The sequence below is a fragment of the Harpia harpyja genome, chromosome 4 (genome assembly GCF_026419915.1).
Source record: "Harpia harpyja isolate bHarHar1 chromosome 4, bHarHar1 primary haplotype, whole genome shotgun sequence".
Taxonomy (NCBI): domain Eukaryota; kingdom Metazoa; phylum Chordata; class Aves; order Accipitriformes; family Accipitridae; genus Harpia; species Harpia harpyja.
Window position 1 is genome coordinate 30,999,254 of NC_068943.1, and position 20,240 is coordinate 31,019,493.

Here is a 20,240-nt window from a genome sequence, read left to right on the forward strand (position 1 = left end):
GGAGCGGGACGAGGAGGGAGAGGAGTCGGGCTGCGCGCCCCGCCCACCTCCCAGCCCACTCCCTAGCGCGCATGCGCCCGCGTATGCGCTCGCGTCGTCCCCGCCCCCTCCTGCCATGGCTCGCGAGCTCATCGGTCCCGCGCTGCCGCCCGGCTTCCCGCGCTGCGTCGAGGCGGACCCGGATGAGGACTTCAGCCAGGGTAAAGGCGCGAAGCGCCGCCCCGCGGGGTCAACGGCTCCGGGGCTCCCCCGGGTCCTGCGTTCCACCCCCTCGCCTCATCCCCAGCCGTTCGGTTCCGTTCAGGGTCGGGCTTCAGTTTCGGGGACGGCTCCCCGTTCCGCTACGGGACACGCGAAGGACGTGCGGCAGGCCCCCCCGCCCCGGGGAAGGAAGGGGGGTGTCCCCCGCGTTTCACCTCAGCGCCGCGTCAGGCAGCGGGGGGGGGGGCGGGACGACGACATGACAGACGGAGCGCGTCCCCTCAGGGTCCCCGGTGTGTTCAGGTGCTTGAAAGGGGCCGGTGGAAGAGGAGCGGGGCCGCTCGGTGAGGCGGGGTAATGTGGGGGTGTGTGTCACACACAGCTCGGCCTGCGCCGGGGTGGTCCCTGGATGAAGGGGGGGGGGGTAATAGGGGCTTTTTCAGGAAAAAAATCTTGTGTGATGGGGTACTACAGGTATGAAACGGTCTAAAGTTTTTTTAAAAAAACCACTGCATTGATTTGCTTATTATTTTCCTGCTCAAGTCCCCTAGGCCTGTGTTCTTCAATAGCTCCGAGTGTGAAGTTAGTGGGCAGGAAAAAAAAACAAACCAAAACGGCAGTTATGTCTTTGCGGCATATTTCCCTTTATCACATCAAAATGCTTCACGAAACCGTCGTTTTTTCAGTCAGCTTTCCCCAGGAAGCAGAACTGACTTGCAATTGGTGAGGCTGTGGTGCCTCACCTGCCAGGGTCTCTAATGTTGAGAGGAGGGGTCCCATCAGAAGGGGGATCTCTCTGAGACCAGCTGGCTCTTCTGCAGTGGAGCTCAGCTTCCCCTGCTTAAACTCTGACGTGTTCTGCATCGATAGTATCTCTGGAAGTAGCAGTTTGAGCGTTAGTACTCCCTGTCTTTAATCCAGGTTCAAGTCACTAGTATATATATTCAGTTTCTGGCAGTGTTGCAGTAAGCATTTGATTATTCCAAACAAAGCAGCTCTGATGGGAAACGTTTGCTGTGCTTGTCCGTTCTTCTCATTTTTTAGTCCAGAAGAGGGAGCAATAGGAAGAGAGAGCAAAGCTGCTGCCTTAGCTGACACCATAGCAACGTCAAGCTCCAGGTCCATAGCTTGGCTTTGTACTGAAGTCCTGACTACACGCTTGTCTGAGCTGGTGCAGCCTTTCCTATTCATACCTGTGTTGATGGCTTATTCACTTTCTTTCTATCAACGTACTGATACACGTTGCAAGTATCTATATTGTGTATGAATCCACTGAACAAAATAAGTTAAACTTATAATGAGGCCGTGGTTTCGTGATACCAAGTGTTTTGGCAGTATCTAGCCTAGGTGATTCAGCCTCATTTGTCCACTTTTTGTCCCAGGGTACATCAGCTCTGTAGTAGTACAGTTACACTGGCAGATCTGCTTGAGGATTTCTGTGTGAAGTGGATGAAGGAATTTATCTGCCTTAAAAAAAAACCCCAAAACAACAACAAACACCAAAACCCAAATATTGGGGGATTGTTTATTTGTTTTTATAACTTTTATAAACTTTTCCTGACTTAAAACAGCTTAGCATGACAGCTAAGTGTACCTGCTCAACACACGAGACATACTGCTGCAGTGCAGAGGAGGAAGAGAGAGCAAGTACTTTAGCATAACACGCTTTGTTGTACGGAATTACGGCTCCAGCTGGAGCCCTCTACCTGGGGGTTCTGAGTGGCTGGGGCTGCCACAAGCGTCTTCTGCACTGTAACACTTGCTGGCTCTTGAGACAGAATGGGCCTAGAAGTTGTTCTGTAACTATTTCCTTGTGTATTCTAGCTATTTTAGGAGGTATTTCACCTTTTAAAGCTGAACAGCTTTTCCAATATGTTTTCTTTCCTTGTGGTCTCACTGGTATTTGAGCTGTTCTCTGCTTTTCTTTAAGAACACTTGTTTTTTTATTTTACCTTCATAGTTTCTGCCTCGCAACAGCAACAAAGTAGGACTTTGAGCAGCCATTCTGAGAATTCTGTCAAAAAGGTTTCATTCAGAACTATAATATAAGAGAATAGCATAGACTATTTCAGTTGGAAAGGACCTATGATGGTCATTTAGTCCAACTGCCTGACCAATTCAGGGCTGGCCAAAAATTAAAGCACATCGTTAAGGGCATTGTCCAAATGCCTCTTAAACAGTGGCTTGCTTGGGGCATCGACCACCTCTCTAGGAAGCCTGTTCCAGTGTTTGACCACCCTTTTGGTAAAGAAATGCTTCCTAATGTCCACTCTAAACCTCCCCTGGCGCAGCTTTGAACCATTCCCACATGTCCTGTCAGTGGATCCCAGGGAGAAGAGCTCAGCACCTCCCTCTCCACTTCCCCTCCTCAGGAAGCTGTGGAGAGCAAGGAGGTCGCCCCTCAGCCTCCTTTTCTCCAAACTAGACAAGCCCAAAGCCCTTAGCCACTCTTCATAGGACATTCCTTCCAGCCTTTTCACCAGCTTTGTTGCCCTCCTCTGGACACATTCAAGGACCTTCACAGCTGCCTTAAATTTTGGGGCCCAGAACTGCACACAGTATTCAAGATGGGGCCGCACCAACGCTGAATACAGCGGGATAATCACCTCTTTTAACTGGCTGGTTATACTGTGTTTGATGCACCCCAGGATGCGGTTTGCCCTCTTGGCTGCCAGATAAGCATTTGTCTTCCATCTGTGATACAGCATTGTCATGCTAGATGTAGTGAACAAAATAAACGTGTGTTGATCCATTCTTAAATTTGCATTTTTTACATCTTTATATGGATTACATAGAATCACAGAATGGTTTGGGTTGGAAGGGACCTTTAAAGATCATCTGGTTCCAACCCCTGACATAACAGCTCTGTTAATAGTTGTAATTTTTAGCAGGCAAGAATGTGTGGTGTTTCGCATTGTGAAACATGAGCAGAGTTAAAAGCTCAATTGTTTATTTCCTTGTGTGTCCCTGCCTCAGAAGATAAGGGAGTAACCAAAGTGCCAGTTGCTGCTCTGCCTGTAGGTCAGCACAGGGGGAGCCGAAATGGACTTTGCCAGGAGATACCGATGTCCATTGGTGTTAGAGAATGGACGCTACTCAAACCCTGTGACCCTTAATCAGGACCAGGGTGGGAGGGAACGTAGTTGGACAGACTCAAAAGCTCATCCCTGGTAAATCCTTTACCTTTCCTTCTTCAGCTCGTCTCTGTCCAACCCATGGGACACGCTCATCTTCCGATTCTTCATCTCATGATGATTCTTTGAAGCTGGCCTAAATGTGCTCCTGCTAGAAGAATCGTACTTCCTTTGGCCTGTTCGTCCCTGCTGTGCTGTCCTTGTACCAGCAGGAGAGAAATGCTAGGGAATAGCTAAAAATAACCAGAGATGCAGAAGGGGATTTTGTCTATTTCAGCATTGAGGCCACATTTGTACAGATGCATTGATGTGATATGTCTGAGTTGATCTATCACTGTTGCTGAAGGTGAAAGGCCCTACTCCTGTGTGTCCTTGAGAGGTTCCCAGTGCCTTTCTGATGGCATGGTAGATTGCTTAGAATCGCCAAATACAGCAGAAATTAACCTAGCAAAAACAAAACAAAAACTAGTTTTCCATTTGGCTTCTGAATTGAATTGACTTAATTTTCAGGCAGATAGTCACCAGAGCCAGCTCAATCAAGAGGGAAAGTCAGAGCAACAGTAGTAGGATGGCCACTTCTAGCAGCTGTGAAACATTCACTTCAGTCTGACTTTAGAGGTATCCTTGGCTCTGTTTCTCTCCTCTTCGTCCCCAAAACTTTCTTCTCACACTTTCTTATCCGACTGTCCTGCTCTGACTTATTCTGAGTTCTGGCTACTTCCTTGCTTTCCTGTTTACTTCCTTGCTTTCCTGTTGCTCTACCATTGCTACATCCATTTCTCTTCCTCGCCTCATTGGTTTTAGTTTCCTGACACTCTGAGCTCTCCTCCGTTCCTCCTTTGATCTGTATCTTTCCACTTTTCCATGGCTTTCAGGGAATTTCATTCACAGACTTCTCATTAGGTCTTGGGCTCCCTCCTTACCCTTTCCTTTCTTTGCTCCCAGAATCTATGCTTAGCAATTCCCATTCCTTCCTCTCTACTCTTTTCTGCAGCTCCCCACCCGATCCATAGCTGTAGCCTCGCTTGTGCTGATTCTTAGTGTCAGTCAGTACCATGACCATATTAATTTTTAATCCCCATTCTCCCAAGTCTCTTTCTCCTCCACTTCTTTCACCATGTCCAGTGACTCTTCCTTCCCCAGGCTTTAAATGCTGTTTTCCCTTCATGAATCAGCTTCTGTCTATTTTGTTTCTGGTTGTCCTGCTTAGGCTGCAGTTCCACAAACAAAGAGTTCTTTCAGGGAAGTGCTGGATTTTGCAGTGTTATTTTTATGCCTCTTAAGTTTCCTGATCCGGTTTATTGCATAGCCTACGCAAACAGTTGTGCCAGCATAACAGAGAGGAATTGGGATAGAAAGCATGTGTGTTAGCCCTGATGTTGGACAACATGTCAGTGGGACCAGTATCCTTCCGTAAATAGTTTTGGTTTTACTAGTTCTTTCCAGCTCACAGAGCTGTTCCCAATTTCTCTCTCCTCTGCAGTATCAGACTCATCAAACTGCATCTCAGTTTGCTCCTTTCACTCCAAGTCCTTTCTCTTACCTGCATGCATTCAGAGCAAATGAAGCTCTGCTTTCATGATATCAGGGCACCAGGTGGCTGGAGAAAGCTGTTGTATGGGGTTTGTCTGTTTTTTAAGTGCTTTTTATCCAGCGGCGTTTCTCATACGAAAATGGGAGACTTCTTGACAGCAGTCTTTACCCCTATTTATCGTTCAGCTGTTGGTTCCCTCTCATCTTGAACTTACTTTACCTTTATAGGCTCAGGTGCTGTGGGGTTTTTTCTTCTTAGTGCTGAAATGGATTTGTGTGTCCTGGTTAAATTCTTTCCCATTGAAACAGAACACAAAATAAGTGGCAGATCTGTCTGGATGCTTTGTGAGTAGTAGACTGTCCTTGTTCAGCATCATGTGCTAAAGACGACTAAAAGCTTTATGAAGCTCACTTGAAGGACTCAATTTCTGCCTAGCCTTTGTCAGCTAACAATGGAACCTGTATCTGCATCGGGTTTTATTCTGCACCATCAAAAAGTCGTAGTTCTTTAACTGGAGATGTAATTTCCTGGTATCCTTCATTTATGTGGTTTTATTGCACCTCATCTTTTCATCTAATCCTTGACTATTCATAAAGCCAACAATGTCTTTTCTCCACCAAAATATCTTTCTGTCCTGTCAGTCTTGGACTCAATGCTTGAAATATTAAAAGGAGGAATGGTGTCTGTGTTTCAGGATGCTGAATCATCAGTAGGATCAAGTCTCTGTTTTATCGGATGGCTGTTCGTGCTGTGTGTGTAAACTGGTGCGGGTCCTGCATGCACTGCCCTGGGTCTGGGAGGGCCTCTTATCTTGGGACCATTGCTCCATTACTCCAGCTGGCTCTGTGTTGACTGAGCCTGTGGGAGTATCTGTGATAAGTGTCTCATTTGGGGGGCGTTTGCTGCTAGGATCAGTGGCTAAGCTACTTCTGGACCCGGTGTACATGGTGCTATATCCAAATAAGTCTATAAAGAACTGTGCCTGCTGGTGGGGACAGTGCCAGGGACAGCTCAGGTCTGTTAGCGGTGTTAACGTCTGAATTTTTCCTTTGCTGGGGTATCCCACCTCCTCATTACTCCAGAGGGTGAAGGGTTGACTGGAGCATGAGAGCTCCATCCACTGCCCCAGCCTTCCGACAGCAACAATTCTTTGAAGTCTGAATGCCTAGACCATCCCTTTTTCAGCAGAGTACTTAAGTCTGTGCCTGCTGTTCACGCTTTGCTGAACTGGGAATGACCATAATCGTTAAACCATTCCTAAAGCAGGTTGGCAATTAAATTCCACTAATCTACGGCCTCCCAGTCTGTGTATGTACAAATGATGTGATTCTTCACTAGTAAGCTTCAAATGCTTTATTAAGGTGGTAGTTTCTTTTAAATATACCAGTTTATACCATATGCATTGTAAATCAGCTGTTAGATGAAACAGGGCTTTCTAGTCCTGTTCCAGAAGACACTCGTGTAGTAATGGATTAGTAATGTACTGATTTAATTTGGGGGAGGGTCACTGAAATACGGTGCTGAAAAAAGTAACTTCTAGGAGTTTGTTTAGATATTTTTGCTAAATGCTAGACAGAGCAATGATTGAATAAACTTAATTCCAGGTAGATACGTGTTTAGGGAATACCAAGATAGATCATACTAATTTGAAATGTTTAATAAGTATCCAAATAACTCTGGATGTTCAGTTGCAGGACCAGCACTGCCTCCAGGCTATAAAAGCAGCTGTAGCTCAGAAACTCCTGACAGTGATGATGACTTAGAATCTCTTCCTCTACCCAGAGACACAAACAAAGAATCTGAAGAGGAGACAGAAGGCGATCCAGCACCCAAGTGAGCATGTTCTTAGGTTATTTGTATATTTACATTGCATTGCAAATGAAATGTGTGTGCATAAATTATGAGAAAGGAACAGTATTATATAAATAAAAGGGTAAAGTCTCTACCCGTGTGAAACTTGATGACATGTTCTGCATGTTCTTTGTGGTCAGGAATGTTCAGCTGACCTGTTTGACACCTGCAGTGGAATTAAGTTATTTAGAGCAATCAGATCTCTGTATTTACATGTTTTATTTTAGTTCTGCAATTAAAGTAATAAAATCCTTAATGTTTTGCTTGTTTATACTAAGGACAGACACCACTTATCATCTATGTAAGTATTTGGTATTTGAGTTTTGCCCTGTTACTTGTATACTACCTCTCATTGAGAGGTCATAAGAACTGTTTATGGGCATGAATTTATGCATTCAATTAAGTCAACTCTAATGGAAGAAAACCCAAATTGTTTAGCAAATAACAGGAGTCTGCACATGCTCTCATTTGGTGGGGTTGATTGCTCACAATTGCTGTGTTAAGAACTTGCGTGTGTTTGTGCTAGGCCTTGTATATGTACTTGAAGGGCATTATGCCATGTTAATGAGTGTTAGACTAATTATTACTTTTTTCTTGTTGTCTTATTCAACAGTTTTTCAGTTAATTAGAATTGAACTGGGAAAAATACTAATCAAAATGCAGACAGTGTATAAAAATGGTGAAAGAAGTGTGCTGAATTTAAAATTACTTTGTGACTAGAAAATGGTGTTTCAACATTATACTACTTTCTACAGCAAAAGCGTTCTTAATGTTTGTTTAAATGTCAGCATTTTTGGAGTGAAGCTTATGCTCCCAATTTTTTAATTGCTTCAAATTATTTTCGATCCTTTTGCACTGTTTCCTTGGTAACAGCAGGATATTTAGTACATAAGACTGAAATAATTTTATGTATTTTTTTTTTCCTTTTAAAAATGTAGATAATTGCTATGCGTGTCAAGGTAATTATTAAGTGAAATCTTTGTATTTGCAGAAAGCCAAAAAGAATTCAGGAAGACGATGATGATGATGGCTTTTTTGGGCCTGCTCTTCCTCCTGGATTTAAGAAACAGGATGATTCTCCAGAGAGGTAATTAAAATGGAATTATATTCAGACACTTTTCTTTAAAACACAATTATTTTAGATGAAATATTTTGTGGCACTATTACAGAACACTTCAATTGTGCACTTCAGATTCAGATGATTAGAATTGCTTCCTCTACATTCTGAGAACAGGAACAGCATTCCCTTGAAACAGAACACACCGCCCTCATAGTCCTGGTTGGAAGATTGAAGAGAAAAAGAAAAAACGTGAATTGTCTGAGTTATATTTTTGAATGTCAGATTTCTTCCATCTCTTACAATAGGTCTCAGATCAGTGCAGAAAAAACAAATTACAGGTACAAGGACCCATAGTTCTGCAGTTCTTTGTGGGCTGTGAGGGGGTAGGGCAGTTACCTTTTATGTGGTGCAATACAATGCAGATTATTGGAATTGATATTTGCTAGTGCACCAAGGATTATTGTTTATGTGTTTCCAGGTAGAAAACTAATCTGAACAGTGTAGGTTTCTAGAAAGCAAGCTGTCAGGTCTAAGCAAATAAGCATTATTTATAGCCTCTATTAGGAAGCTTTCCATATGATTGCATGCAATTATAAAATACTTCCCCCAAAAACCTATTTATGGATTTTCTATGCAGAACTTAACCATGTCCCACAGCCTTCTAGTCTTTACATCAATCTGTGCGCTTCCTTCCATAATTTGAAATGATAATCCATCGTGAAATTGGTACTTCCAAGGGGACGCTTATTGATGAAAGGTACAAGAGAGTCCCTTGAGAGAGTCCCTATTATCTTCCTCGGAGCAACAGGTAGCTGGTAGATAAAATAAATCAATACCTACTTGTCAGGTATGAGTGTTCAGTTCTAGGAAAGTGACTCAATTTGTTGTTGAGCTGTGTATGTAGTATACCATCTCAAAGGAAATTTCAAAGTTGAAGTTTTTTTTTAGTTTGGATAAATTTTTATGATGCTTGGCAGCACTTAGGAAAACAAGAATTTATGTAACTAAGGCTATTTGGAAGTATCCTCTTCGTATCTGTTTGGTTAGGCTTTGCTGTAATTGACAAACTCTTTCATAATTGTGGGTATCGTGCTCAGTGGGCTTGTTTGGTGCTTTGATGGTCCCAAGAGTAACTAATATTTTTTTCTTTTTCTTGCATTTCCTATGCACAATGTGTTATTTTAATTATGAAATTTAGGAAGTCACTAAAAGTAATGTGATCTCTAATAAAGCAAATAAATGCTTGTAGCTTTTAATATCAGCAGAGGTAGCCTTCTTGCTTTCTTGATTTTTTTGACATGACTACTCCTGTGGTAAAATGTTATGTCATAGTGTGCAAAGGAAAAGGGGAAGAAAAGAGGCAACTTGTGGTTTGAAGGTGTTAGAGAGATGAGCAGTAACACAGGTGGTCACCCATCATATAATCGTAGCCTTTTGTATGCTCACCCAACTTTTATTTCTACTTAGCAGCTTATTTCCAAAATGCTGGATAACTTGCATTTACATTCAGAGGGCAAAAGTCTGCTCTGTGTCTGTGAGTACGAGAGATTAAAGCAGTAAAAGGCACTTGCTAGTTTGTTGGGGCTTTTTTGTCCTAGCTCACCATACTGCTCGTAGCACACCCTGAGAAAGCAGATTGAGCAGAGCTGGTTTGCACCCAGCCTGACTCCCTGAATAGGTGGGAAAGGTGTGATGTGTGGGAAGAGCCTTGTCTATCTTCCACCCCCGTACACCTGGCAGTCTAGTTGTGCTGACACACTGAGGCATGTAAGCTGTGCAGGGTGTAGACACAATGCTGCTAACTGTCTCCCCGCTGCATTGCCCCTAGCGTTGAGCAGGTTGCCAGCTGATGATCTAGCCATGAATAATTGAAACAAATGTAGGCTGTTTGTTTCAATGTATGGACATACTGTTTATTAGCTCTGTGTGACATACTTCTTCTTTTAGAAAAGCTTTTGTTCTGTTACACCTTTTCCAAACTTGTCAAAGCAACATATTCATGATGAGGAGCAGCTCATGTGGCAATGTGCAGCTTGTTAAAAATTGTTTGAATCATTCCAGCATAAAATATATATATAAGGCAGATTTCCTTCAACTTTGGAAAGGATATTGCCATTTATCAATGTTAGACAGAAGTGCAGCGCTTGTAAATATTCTGGAAGTATTCACACACCAAGGTAAAAAGTAAAGGTTATCTTAAAAAAATTTCATGTTATACATAAGAAGAACACTGAAACACCCATCTTGAAACATACATTAGCAAGGACTCAAAGCCCAGCAACAGGAAAGCCTTCTTTGCCATATATGACATCCAATCTTCCTTAAATGAAAGCTTAACTCATGATAAGTTTGGGGTGGTTTTTTGAACATGTATAGGTAGGTATTGAAGTTGCCAACAGCAGCAAAATGTGTTTAACGGTTTTATTTAGATTCACTTCACCTGTTCAGAGAGCCTTTGAACCTGTGGAAGAGCCAGGAAACTGTGAAGGATCATGTTGGCTGTGTACTGCCGAGGAAAGACCCGAGCAACAGGGTTATTCATGTGGGGAGAAAAAAAAAAGCATAAAATGGAAAGCGTGGGAGGGATGAATATGGGAACCATTTTTCTATTCCTTGGAAGAGCCTTTGAGCTGTGACAGAAGCAAGGCAGAGTATTTGAGATCTGCTCTTTTTGACAAGTTGCGCAGATACAGCCCACAACATGGATGTTCTTATATATTTTAGTAGAAAGCTTTTTTTATAGTTTGGTTTAACTGTCTCTCCATGCAAAATAAAGGTACTTGTATACTAAAATAAAAGATTATTTTGGCCATATCTGTATAGGTTTAAATTCAATCCCTTTAAATTATATTTGGAATTTAAAATACGGTCGTCTTAACAAGAAAGCAGTCAGAAAGGAACAGAGGAAAATAAAAGCTGTTTCTTTTTTGCGGCAGCTAGGTGGGGGTGAAACTTCAAATTTGAAGCAGACCTCTTGCCTGGGTTTGAAACCTCACCAATGCCCTTGTCCTGGCCTGAGCTCACATTAATTGCCTGTGTCTGTCTATCTGTGGTTGGCATTCTGGCAGGACTTTCTGCTTTTTATGTCCCCTCTTTAAATCCTGACAATAATATCACTACAGCAGGGCTGTACTGATTAGATTATGGAGGATTTAGTAGAAGACCATAATTAGCATAATTCAGTTCTTGTTGTGTTATGTTTGATCGCCCTAAAGCTCAGAAACATAATAATCATAATAAACAAAGTCTCTGCTGTTACAGTGTGAGGATACTGTCACTTGGATATTTCTTCAGGTGATAATTGTTTGGATTTTTAATTAGCTTTTATTAGCTTTAAAGAATATGATGGTGAGTTATTAAGAGGAACTCGTATACAAGTCTTTTCAGTACTGCAAGCACAGTTTGTAGTACGCTTTGAACTGTTTTCACCATTGAAGAGAGATTCTCACCTTTCCATGTTCCTGGAGACAATTGAATTATACTGCTTGCAGAGCTGCTGTGTAAAAACAAATCAGTGAACTTACCTGGAATCACAAAACTTTTCTTCTCTTGTCACCGCTCCAAGGGAAAATAAACTTAAAATCAGAGCAGATCACTGATTCTGTGTATTGAAGGACAGTGAAACTGTGGTGCAAGGCAAGAATGAACAAAATTGGCTTTGTTGCTAGAGAAGGAGAAGCGTATATTTGACCTCCCCCCTTTCATTGCACTTGAATCTGGTGAAGAAAGCTAGGGAAGAAAAAAGTGGATTCCTTTGACTACATGCTGCAACTTTCCTGGTTTTCTTGCATCCCAGCTATCTGCAGAGGTCCTCCTGGAAAATGGAGAAACTCTTATTCAGTTATTTCTATGGTGTGTGCATAGGGGGCACACTTGGCATAGGGAGGAAGGAGAATCACACTTCTCATCAACATTTGATTTTTATTTTTATATTAATCTATTACTTTTTTTTCCCTGCAGCAAACAGTGACAGGCTGTCTTTTAATGTACTGTCCATGTTGGTTATGTTACTTCCTTTTTTTTTTTCCCCCTCAACTGAAAACCAAGATTTTTCTTTTTCTTTTTTTTTTTTCTTCCCCCCCCCCCCCCCCCCCCCCCCCAAGGCCCATTATAGGTCCTGCATTACCGCCTGGCTTTAGGAAACCTTCACAGGACACCGGGAATAGCAGATGTTCCATAGGACCGTCTGTTTCATCAGAATTCCGTACCCAGGTTTGTGAAAACAGAAGCATTTTGGTTTAGTACAGGCTATCTGAAATGCTTAAACAAGTAGGAGCCCAAAAAAGTCTACTAGGCATACTTTTCAGCATGATAGTTTAATTTTAGACCAGAAAGTGTCTGGCATGTTTTTGCCTGAGTCAAATACTGAAGCATAAATAAGCTTTAAAAAACAAAAAGGCTGGTCTGGTTTGTTGTGATTTTCCTGTTAGACGGATGATGTGCTCACTGAACACAAGAGATCTAGGCATCCTAAACTGCAGTGACAGTAATTCTTCCAAATGTTTTTCCATGCTTTCTTTTGGTGTGACGTCCTTCACAAGTGAACATCTTGGCAAAGTTCAAATTTGTAAAGACATTAAAGAAGTAACACAACCTGTTAGAATGAAAAGATTTATGTGTCATTCAAGCTTTTACTCCTTTGCTGATGGGCGAGCAAAATGATTGAATATTTCACATATCTTCACCTCCTTGAAAATGTTTATTAGTGGATGTATTAAATAAGTTTATCCAAAAGAATGCAATCAAGAATGATGCTACAGTGTCACTAATTGTTCGTATCAATAGCAAGATGATACCTGTAACTGGGAATAGGGCAGAGCAAGACAGTGACACCGACACAATTTTTTTGGTTCATGTTTTTTGACTGTTCTCATCAAGTTAGGTAAAAACTAGGTAGAAGTCCTATAGTCTAATCCCTAGCCACAAAATAATGCATGTACTACTAAAGAACATTCAAGAATAAGATATGTGATAAATACAGCGAGAAGTACAGGGAAGATTCAGCTTCCTAAACATGGGCCTCTAGTACCATTCTGAGGGGTCTTAATAGTCTGCAGCGGGCTGGCAGATAGGGAGTAGCACCTTAGAGAAGCTTGCATCCTTCTTGAGCAGCACGTCTTAAGCCAGGCAGGATACCCTAAGACATCAAAAATGATACTGGATACCAGTGTTTAGGTAATTAAATCTCTCTCATGCTATGATGAACTAAATATTAATTCCTTGTGAGAATTAAGTTATTCTGTTTATTTCTAAAATACTTACATTTTTAAGTTTAACTCCCAGACACTATGGGACATGCTGGACATGCTAGACATGCCAGGAAGGAATGAGGCAAAGGCTGCTCTGGAACTTCACTTTTTTGATTAGTAGTTGCAAAGTATATCATTCTCCAGTCTCCTACAGTGAGTGTTGTCATAATCTTTCATGAAGAATGACTGTCTGACATTTTTAAGATACTCGTAGTCTTGTAACTCCAAGTAACGATTAAGCAATTTATCATAATGACAAATCTCTTGAGGCAGGGATGTCAAAACTGGTCTGCTTATATATTTTACAAACAAAAAAGTCTCTTTTCTCCTAAATAGATCTTCTAGCATCAGCTTTGTTACAGCTATTACAGAACTTAGCTTATTTTATTTTTTTCTCTTCCTAATAATGCTCTTTTTTTACCTTTGAATATGATGAGTACTTTTTGTTTGTTTGTTTTAATTATGTAATTATTTTGTATTCTAGTACATCTTTAGAGGCAGCTTATTCCATGCTGACTCTTCCCTTTATATTGATTTCCCCTTCAAACTTGAGGGGAGTATTTTTCAATGTTTGTTTAATTTCATCTTGTTTGAGGCAGGTGGTAATGGAGTGAACTGAATTTAAGACTAATGAGAAAGGAAATGAGACATGCTTCTTCAATTAAAACTCAGCGTGGAATTTGTCTTTCATCCTCAACTACTTCACAATAGAATTTATTATGAAAAGTCTTACATATTTGCATTTTTTATTTGTTTGTACACAGAGAGAGGGAAGTGGTTTACTGCCTTGGTTTCTCAAGATGGTTATTCCTCTTCCCTACCAGCTCCATCTTTTAAAAAAAGAGAGAGAGAGAGAACGCAGTCACCCCATTCTCTAAAAATTGAAGCGATATCACAGTGGTAGATAATTAGTGAAAGCTTGACTATGTAACTGTTTTTGAGAAAAATGACGAGAGAAATCGGTGTTACCACCTTGCATTGATGGTGTTTATAAATGACCAGCTATTTCTCACCCTCGTCAGTCTTTCAGACCCATTTCATGCAACTGGTCATACAGCCATTAAGTTTGCTCAGCCTCTTCTTGCACCTTGTGGTCCACAGCCATACGTAGCTGTGTCTCTCTCTTGCCACCTGAAACTTGCCTTCCCCACTGTTCCTACCTTTGCTGACTCCTAAAGGCAGACAGGGCCAACTGGCCTGGCTAGCTTGGAGCAGCGTTATTAAAGCACGCCAGTTTCTGTAGCAAATGGCAGACATAGGAGTAACGTGGCTTATTTCACACCTACTGTCTTCCTTAGCCCAAATCCCTCTACAGCAGTGGGATGCCAGCTGTGAGCAGGCTGAAGTATTAGGCTTGAACTCAGTGTAGCAGGATACCTTTCCTGCTCTCCTCCTCCTCTCACTCGTCCTCCGTTCCCCATGCTCTCATTAGGTGACTCTTCTAGTGAGGTTCTGTACTCCGTTCTTGTATTCTCCACTGGGTCACCTCTGCCTCGGGCGCCTTATTTTACGTAGAAGGTTCCTGATACTGTTTTTCCACTGCTCATCACTCTTGAGCCCTTATCTTCTCTGATGGTGTTGCAGCTTGATTCTAGGATGTCCGCCTGGTAACCGAAGTTTGGCATGACAAATACAAGCCATTCCCCCCCACTTTCTTCATCCTTCATTTGAAACTTCTTTGCCACCACCTTATACTCTCAACTAATGCTCTGTGCTTCCTGAGTATACAGCCTTGTTGTCATCCTACTCCCATTGCTTTATCACCCACGTTCAGGCTGTAGCTAAATCTTTAAATTTTCGTAGATATTGGGCACCTTAGCTTTGCTTCCAGGGCACTGTGGTGTCACCATTTTCTGTCTAGTTCTGCCTCCATCCACATCGGTACTGTTTTAACCTGGAGGGACCTGTGAGCTTTCTGTACAGCCCCTGGCATCCACAAAGATTCTTATTACCATCTAGTCCCTTTCAAACTTAGTTTTTTGAGCCGTTCTCCAAATAATTGCTTAGAATGCAATGTCAAAAGGGATCGAAGAAGCGAGTGACAGAACCAAGAGATTAGACTGGCAGATACTATACACCCAGAGGTGTTGTACCATGCCTGCCACTGTACCCTAGCTTGCATGTTAATCTTTCTAGCATCCTTACAGAAGCTGAGCTTGAGACAGTTCTCCTGGCAGTGTGAAATTGTGATCCTTATTACAGAGATGCATCCAAATGTTGCTAGTGATGGTAAAGCCCAAAGTATCAAAGATGTATGCGTGTGTGTTTCAAATTTACCTATGGCCACGGAGGTTATGTGGCTGCCTGCAGAGCCATGTAAAGTAGCAGGACTTTGTGTATTGCCACTGCGTTTACCAGTGGTTTGCCACAGACGAGAGATAGTGCTTTTGGAAACATGGAGACTAAGTATCCATGTTAAAGTGCTAGAACAGGTCTAATCTGGAGTTTTAATCCAGGTTTTTGTTGTCTGACTGGCAGATGCATTGCATTAGGTTTATATGCTCTTCTAGACAAAATCATTCTAATCCTATGAAGCTAAAGTGTTTCTTGATGGTCTTAGCACTGTGGTTGAGAGAAATGTTTTATTTTTGGAAGGTAACAGATAGTAGTGAGGACGAAGACAATCTTATAGGTCCAATGCCTGCAAAAGAACCAGTGGAGTCTGATGTGACTAAAGAATTTGAACGCAGAGCTCAGAGAATGAAGGAGAAACTTACTTCAGCAGAAAGCGTAAGTTGGATTTCTTAACTTCTAATATTATGTTGATGGGAGTGTATTTGTGTTTTTCTTCGCCTATTTCTGTGTGAACCTAGTTGCAGTTCTGCTTGGGATGCTAAGTCTTTGCAATTGTTAAGACAAAGAAAAATCCACGATTTCTGCTGGAAGCTAAGAGATTCAGACAGCAATTTTTGATTATGCTTTTTTTTAAACGCACCCCCTCTTTCTTTTTTAAAGGATGAACCCAAGCAGGTTACCAGGGAATCGTGGATGACAGAACTTCCACCTGAATTGAAAAGCTTTGGATTTGGCCCAAGAACATTCAAGAGAAGAGCTGATGACAAATCGGGCGATAGATCTATTTGGACAGATACTCCAGCTGACAGAGAGAGAAAAGCCAAGGTGAGCATTTATTCATTCATATACACCTGCAGGCAGTATGCATGTTGTTGATGTTCTATGGAAACAAAGTAAAGATATCCTGAGCTGTTCAATGAAATTTTTTTTCCAGATTTTTTCTGTTATCAAAACTTACTAATTCAGGCTTTAAGGTAAAGGCAAGGAAATAATGATTTTAAGTAACATTGATATTAATTTATTCCTTCTCCCTTCTGCAGTAGTCAGGTACTCTGTATCAGCAAATTGAATTTCCAATTACAGTGTGTCCAGTTTCTTCTTTTATCAAGCTGAGCAAAAAATATCCGGTGGCCTCTATCGTGGCCTCTACCCTTCAGATTTAATTAAATATGGATTTCCTTGCTTTTTACTTCAGACATTCTGATTACTATAGCATGTAATTTGCTTCTACTCATCAGGAAAGAGAAGAGGCAAAAAAGTCAACCAGTAAGGATAATGAAGAAATTGTATTATCTGGGAGAGACAAGAGACTTGTTGAGCAGGTGACTTCATACAATGTAAGTGTAATAGCAAAATGCTTCCTCTTCCTGCATTTCCTTTAATTCTTCACTCTTTTCTTTTGGTTCTCATTTCTAGTGCTGCTGGTTTCCATGGTGATGCCACTACAGTGTTCCCTTTTAGTGCCCAAACCTACCGCTGTTTAAGTCCTTAGAATGTTTGCCATAACTTCAACAAGAGCAGGGTTTGGGTCCTCAAGCTGCTGCTGAAAACAGTGTGACAGAATTGGGGTTTGTGTATATTGTCTCAGTTTTAGGTGATGTTTTCCTCAAGTTATCCTCAGGTCAGGACATGGTTGCTGGGAGTAGACAAATTCAAATATTAGATTGCTTCACTGAATTACCAACATCCCAAGAATAAAACAGTAGTAAAGGTTTAACTTTTAGGACAAAATGTGCCATTAACCCAAAAGAAGCTTGATGGGCTAAGCAGATCAATGCATTAATTACACCATGTAATTAATTACATTAACTGCTCCTTAAAACAGCATTATTATATAAAGTTTTCCTCAATCTCTGCAGAAGCAGGTAATTTTCACAGGCAGATGTTGATTACACACTTTTCTGTCTGCCAGCCCTGTCCACCAGAGTATATGGACTATTGCCTGCCTTACAGCTGTTCATTGCGGTTCTTCCCTGATTTATGACCTGAAGTCTTACGGAAGGCAATCTGGTCTCTTGAGAGTGTAATTAACTTGAGAATTGCAGCATTGGCTTATATTACATGATTGAAGTTTATCTGGCACTTTTAATAATTTATCTGTAGTTCATTAAATCACATGTCCCTCTTGACTTAGAGGCTTGCAAATCCAGAGCTGTTAGCATGCTGTCTTAAATTTATTCTGTATTGTCTGTTTCTACTGTGATTATGAATATAGTAGAATAATTTGCGTGTAAAACTACGGGGTTTGCTCTGTACTGTTGCCAGAATAAAACATATATAGGCCTTTACTGTTCCTAAGGTTAATGGCGTTCTCTCAAAAAAAAAAAAAAAAATTGAAGAAGGCATCTTGTTTAAGAACAAGGTTTCTTGGGTTGTTCTGTTGTTTGTTGTTTTTTTTAAATCAGCTCTTTTCTGATTTTCAGGTGGGTGGTGGTTTTGTTTTGGTTTGGTTTTTTTCTTTTAAAGTTTTTTCCTCTATTCTTTCCTATTTCTTTCTCCACTGACTTTTATCAAGGATACCTTCATAGAGCAGGAGCTTTAATTCCTAAACTAGTTTCTTACAGTTAATTCTTTCAGTGCTGATGCCATATACATTCTCTCTCTCTGGTGCAATTCTGTTAACACTGACACAGTTACACCAAGAATAAGTATTGTCCATTTTCTGTTTTCCATGAAAATCATTTCTTATGTCATGTATGAATTATTATTTGTACGTGTGGTGAAGTAAGTGTTTGCACAGGGAGTGAAGGAAAATGAACCTTCGCAATAAAGATCTCGTGTTCCTAGACGTGAGAAAACAGAGCTGCTCATCTTTTGTTCTTTCTGATGAGACAATTGGTTTGGACTGATCTTTTGGCTGGTTTGTAATGATTTGAGAGTCTGAGAAATTGACTACTTAGGGATACACAAATACACCTTGCCTGAGTAAAGGAGGGGCCACGTAGTCTTGTGAGAACTAATCCTGCTTCTGTGTGAAATCAGCAAAAGTTTTATGTTGTATTTGGGCTGGATCATGCTCTTTGATAAAGGCAACTGAAGTCCCTGATTTGGCAAAACACGTGCTCTAGCTCAAACCTGTGATTTTGTCCTGTGGGCTTGCACCAGCTGATTCAAATACTGAAAAGTTAAAAGAGCACACATTAAAAACACAAAAGTGCATGAGAATAAGATCGAAAGGGTATCTAGCTTGTTCCTGCCCCTAGCAGTGACCAAAACCAGATGCTTAGGGGAAGCGTGTAAGAAACTGGGCCTGTACTTTGAGATATTTCTCTTGACATGTTGTCTGCATTTTTCTCTGCTAATAATGGCAGAGCAACTTTTATATTTCTTTGGCATTATTTTTATAACTTATCTCCACTGTCTGCAGAGATTCAACAATGTTATGGGTATCTTTAACGTCAGTGAATTATTAGTATTTTATTCTGCATAGACAAGATTACACGCACTTTCTGCTCTGTGTATGCTAAATCTAACATTCTGTTTTCCAGTTACTAAGCTGTCTTCTTTTTCTGGAATTTTTAGCTTTCCTAATTCCAGTCTGTCCATTTGGATTTTCTCTATGTTGTTGATATTTTGTAGTACTTTTATTTCCTCTTCCTTCTTCCCATTTTTCCAGGAGTCAAAGAGGTCAGAATCTCTCATGGACATACATCAGAAAAAGCTGAAGAGCAAAGCATCCGAAGAAAAGAACAAACCTCAAGAAAGAAGGCCATTTGACCGAGACCAGGATCTCAAAGTCAATCGATTTGACGAAGCACAAAAGAAAGCCCTTATAAGAAAATCCAGAGACCTGAATACTAAATTTGAGCACAGTAAAGGCAATATGTTTTTGTAACATAAAAGCATGAAGCTTTTTTGAAGTGAAGTCAATTAAACTTTGAATACTTAATTTTTTAAGTATTTTTCTGTAAATATTTGTATGCAAAATAAATACCCCGATGTTTAACTATTTTTCCCTTGTCTGTAAATACTCTGTTAGGGAGGATCATCTGTACTAAAACTAAACTGGTAAAGGAAGGCCCTGGTATAGAAAAAGATAATGTAGATTTGCTACTTTAAAATGTTGAGAGAGATACATATATATTTTATTAGCATAAAAATAATTAATTAAAATGGCTATTATTTTAAGGAGTTCTAGATTTGATCTTGCAATGGAGTTGGCAGTTTCCCCCTTTCTCCTGCCATGCGTAAGATACTCTTCCTGAGCCTGACCTGAAGGCCATGGAAAAATCCCCTTTAGGCTCGTGGGCAGGACATTGCTTGACTGGAGTTCCTGCTGGGGCGTATAAACTCAAAATGGCAGCTTTTACGTCCGCCCAGTGCTTTTCTATGATTCTGTGTCTGTACATAAATACAAGTTTATATGTATGCGGTATAATTTCTGTACTATAGCAGGAAGAGCTCGTCGTAGCAGAATAAAACCTCAAGATTTGCAGATTTAATTATAAAACGGTAGTATATAAGAAAAGAATATCTCATTTGAATTTCAATTTGTAGGGTGTATCATCAGGAAATCCGTCTTTTTTAAGCAAATACAATGTGAAAAATCAAACCAAAATAAAGCTTATTTTGTCAGTTAATTTGCAGAGCAGAACAGCTCTTTGATATCAAAAAGGAAATAAATCTGACATTTAAAAAATCTACACCCATGTTTAGAGTTCTTAACTCTTCTGTGTGTGTGCGGAGCAGCTGAAGGGAGAGTTGTGTTCTTTAAAATTAGACTTGTACTTTCATCCTTTTTCTCTCAAGTAATGTTTGGGATCCTTTTTGAGGAGTTACTGGAAGTATCTATATATGAAAATAATTTTATATATGAGATGCTGGCAACTTGTTTGGAAGTGTGACGCGTTTTGCGTGTTAAATACCATGGGGTTCACTAATTTGGAAGAAGGCTACCGTGACAGGTGGTGTCTGGG

General features: G+C 40.8%; 1 protein-coding gene across 2 annotated transcripts; it reads left to right on the forward strand.

Annotated features, from left to right (window-relative positions):
* Positions 1-84: 84 nt before the first annotated feature.
* GPALPP1 (GPALPP motifs containing 1) lies at positions 85-19,967 on the forward strand. 2 transcript variants are annotated; one of them, XM_052786089.1, is made up of 8 exons: positions 85-200; positions 6,558-6,702; positions 7,712-7,807; positions 11,884-11,992; positions 15,625-15,759; positions 15,985-16,149; positions 16,563-16,661; positions 18,941-19,967. In XM_052786089.1, the coding sequence occupies exons 1-8, from the start codon at positions 116-118 to the stop codon at positions 19,157-19,159; spliced, it is 1,053 nt and encodes a 350-aa protein (XP_052642049.1). In that variant the 5' UTR covers positions 85-115; the 3' UTR covers positions 19,160-19,967. The 2 variants fall into 2 exon arrangements, with proteins under 2 accessions (XP_052642049.1, XP_052642050.1); XM_052786090.1 differs by lacking the exon at positions 85-200 and adding an exon at positions 446-545.
* Positions 19,968-20,240: the final 273 nt, after the last annotated feature.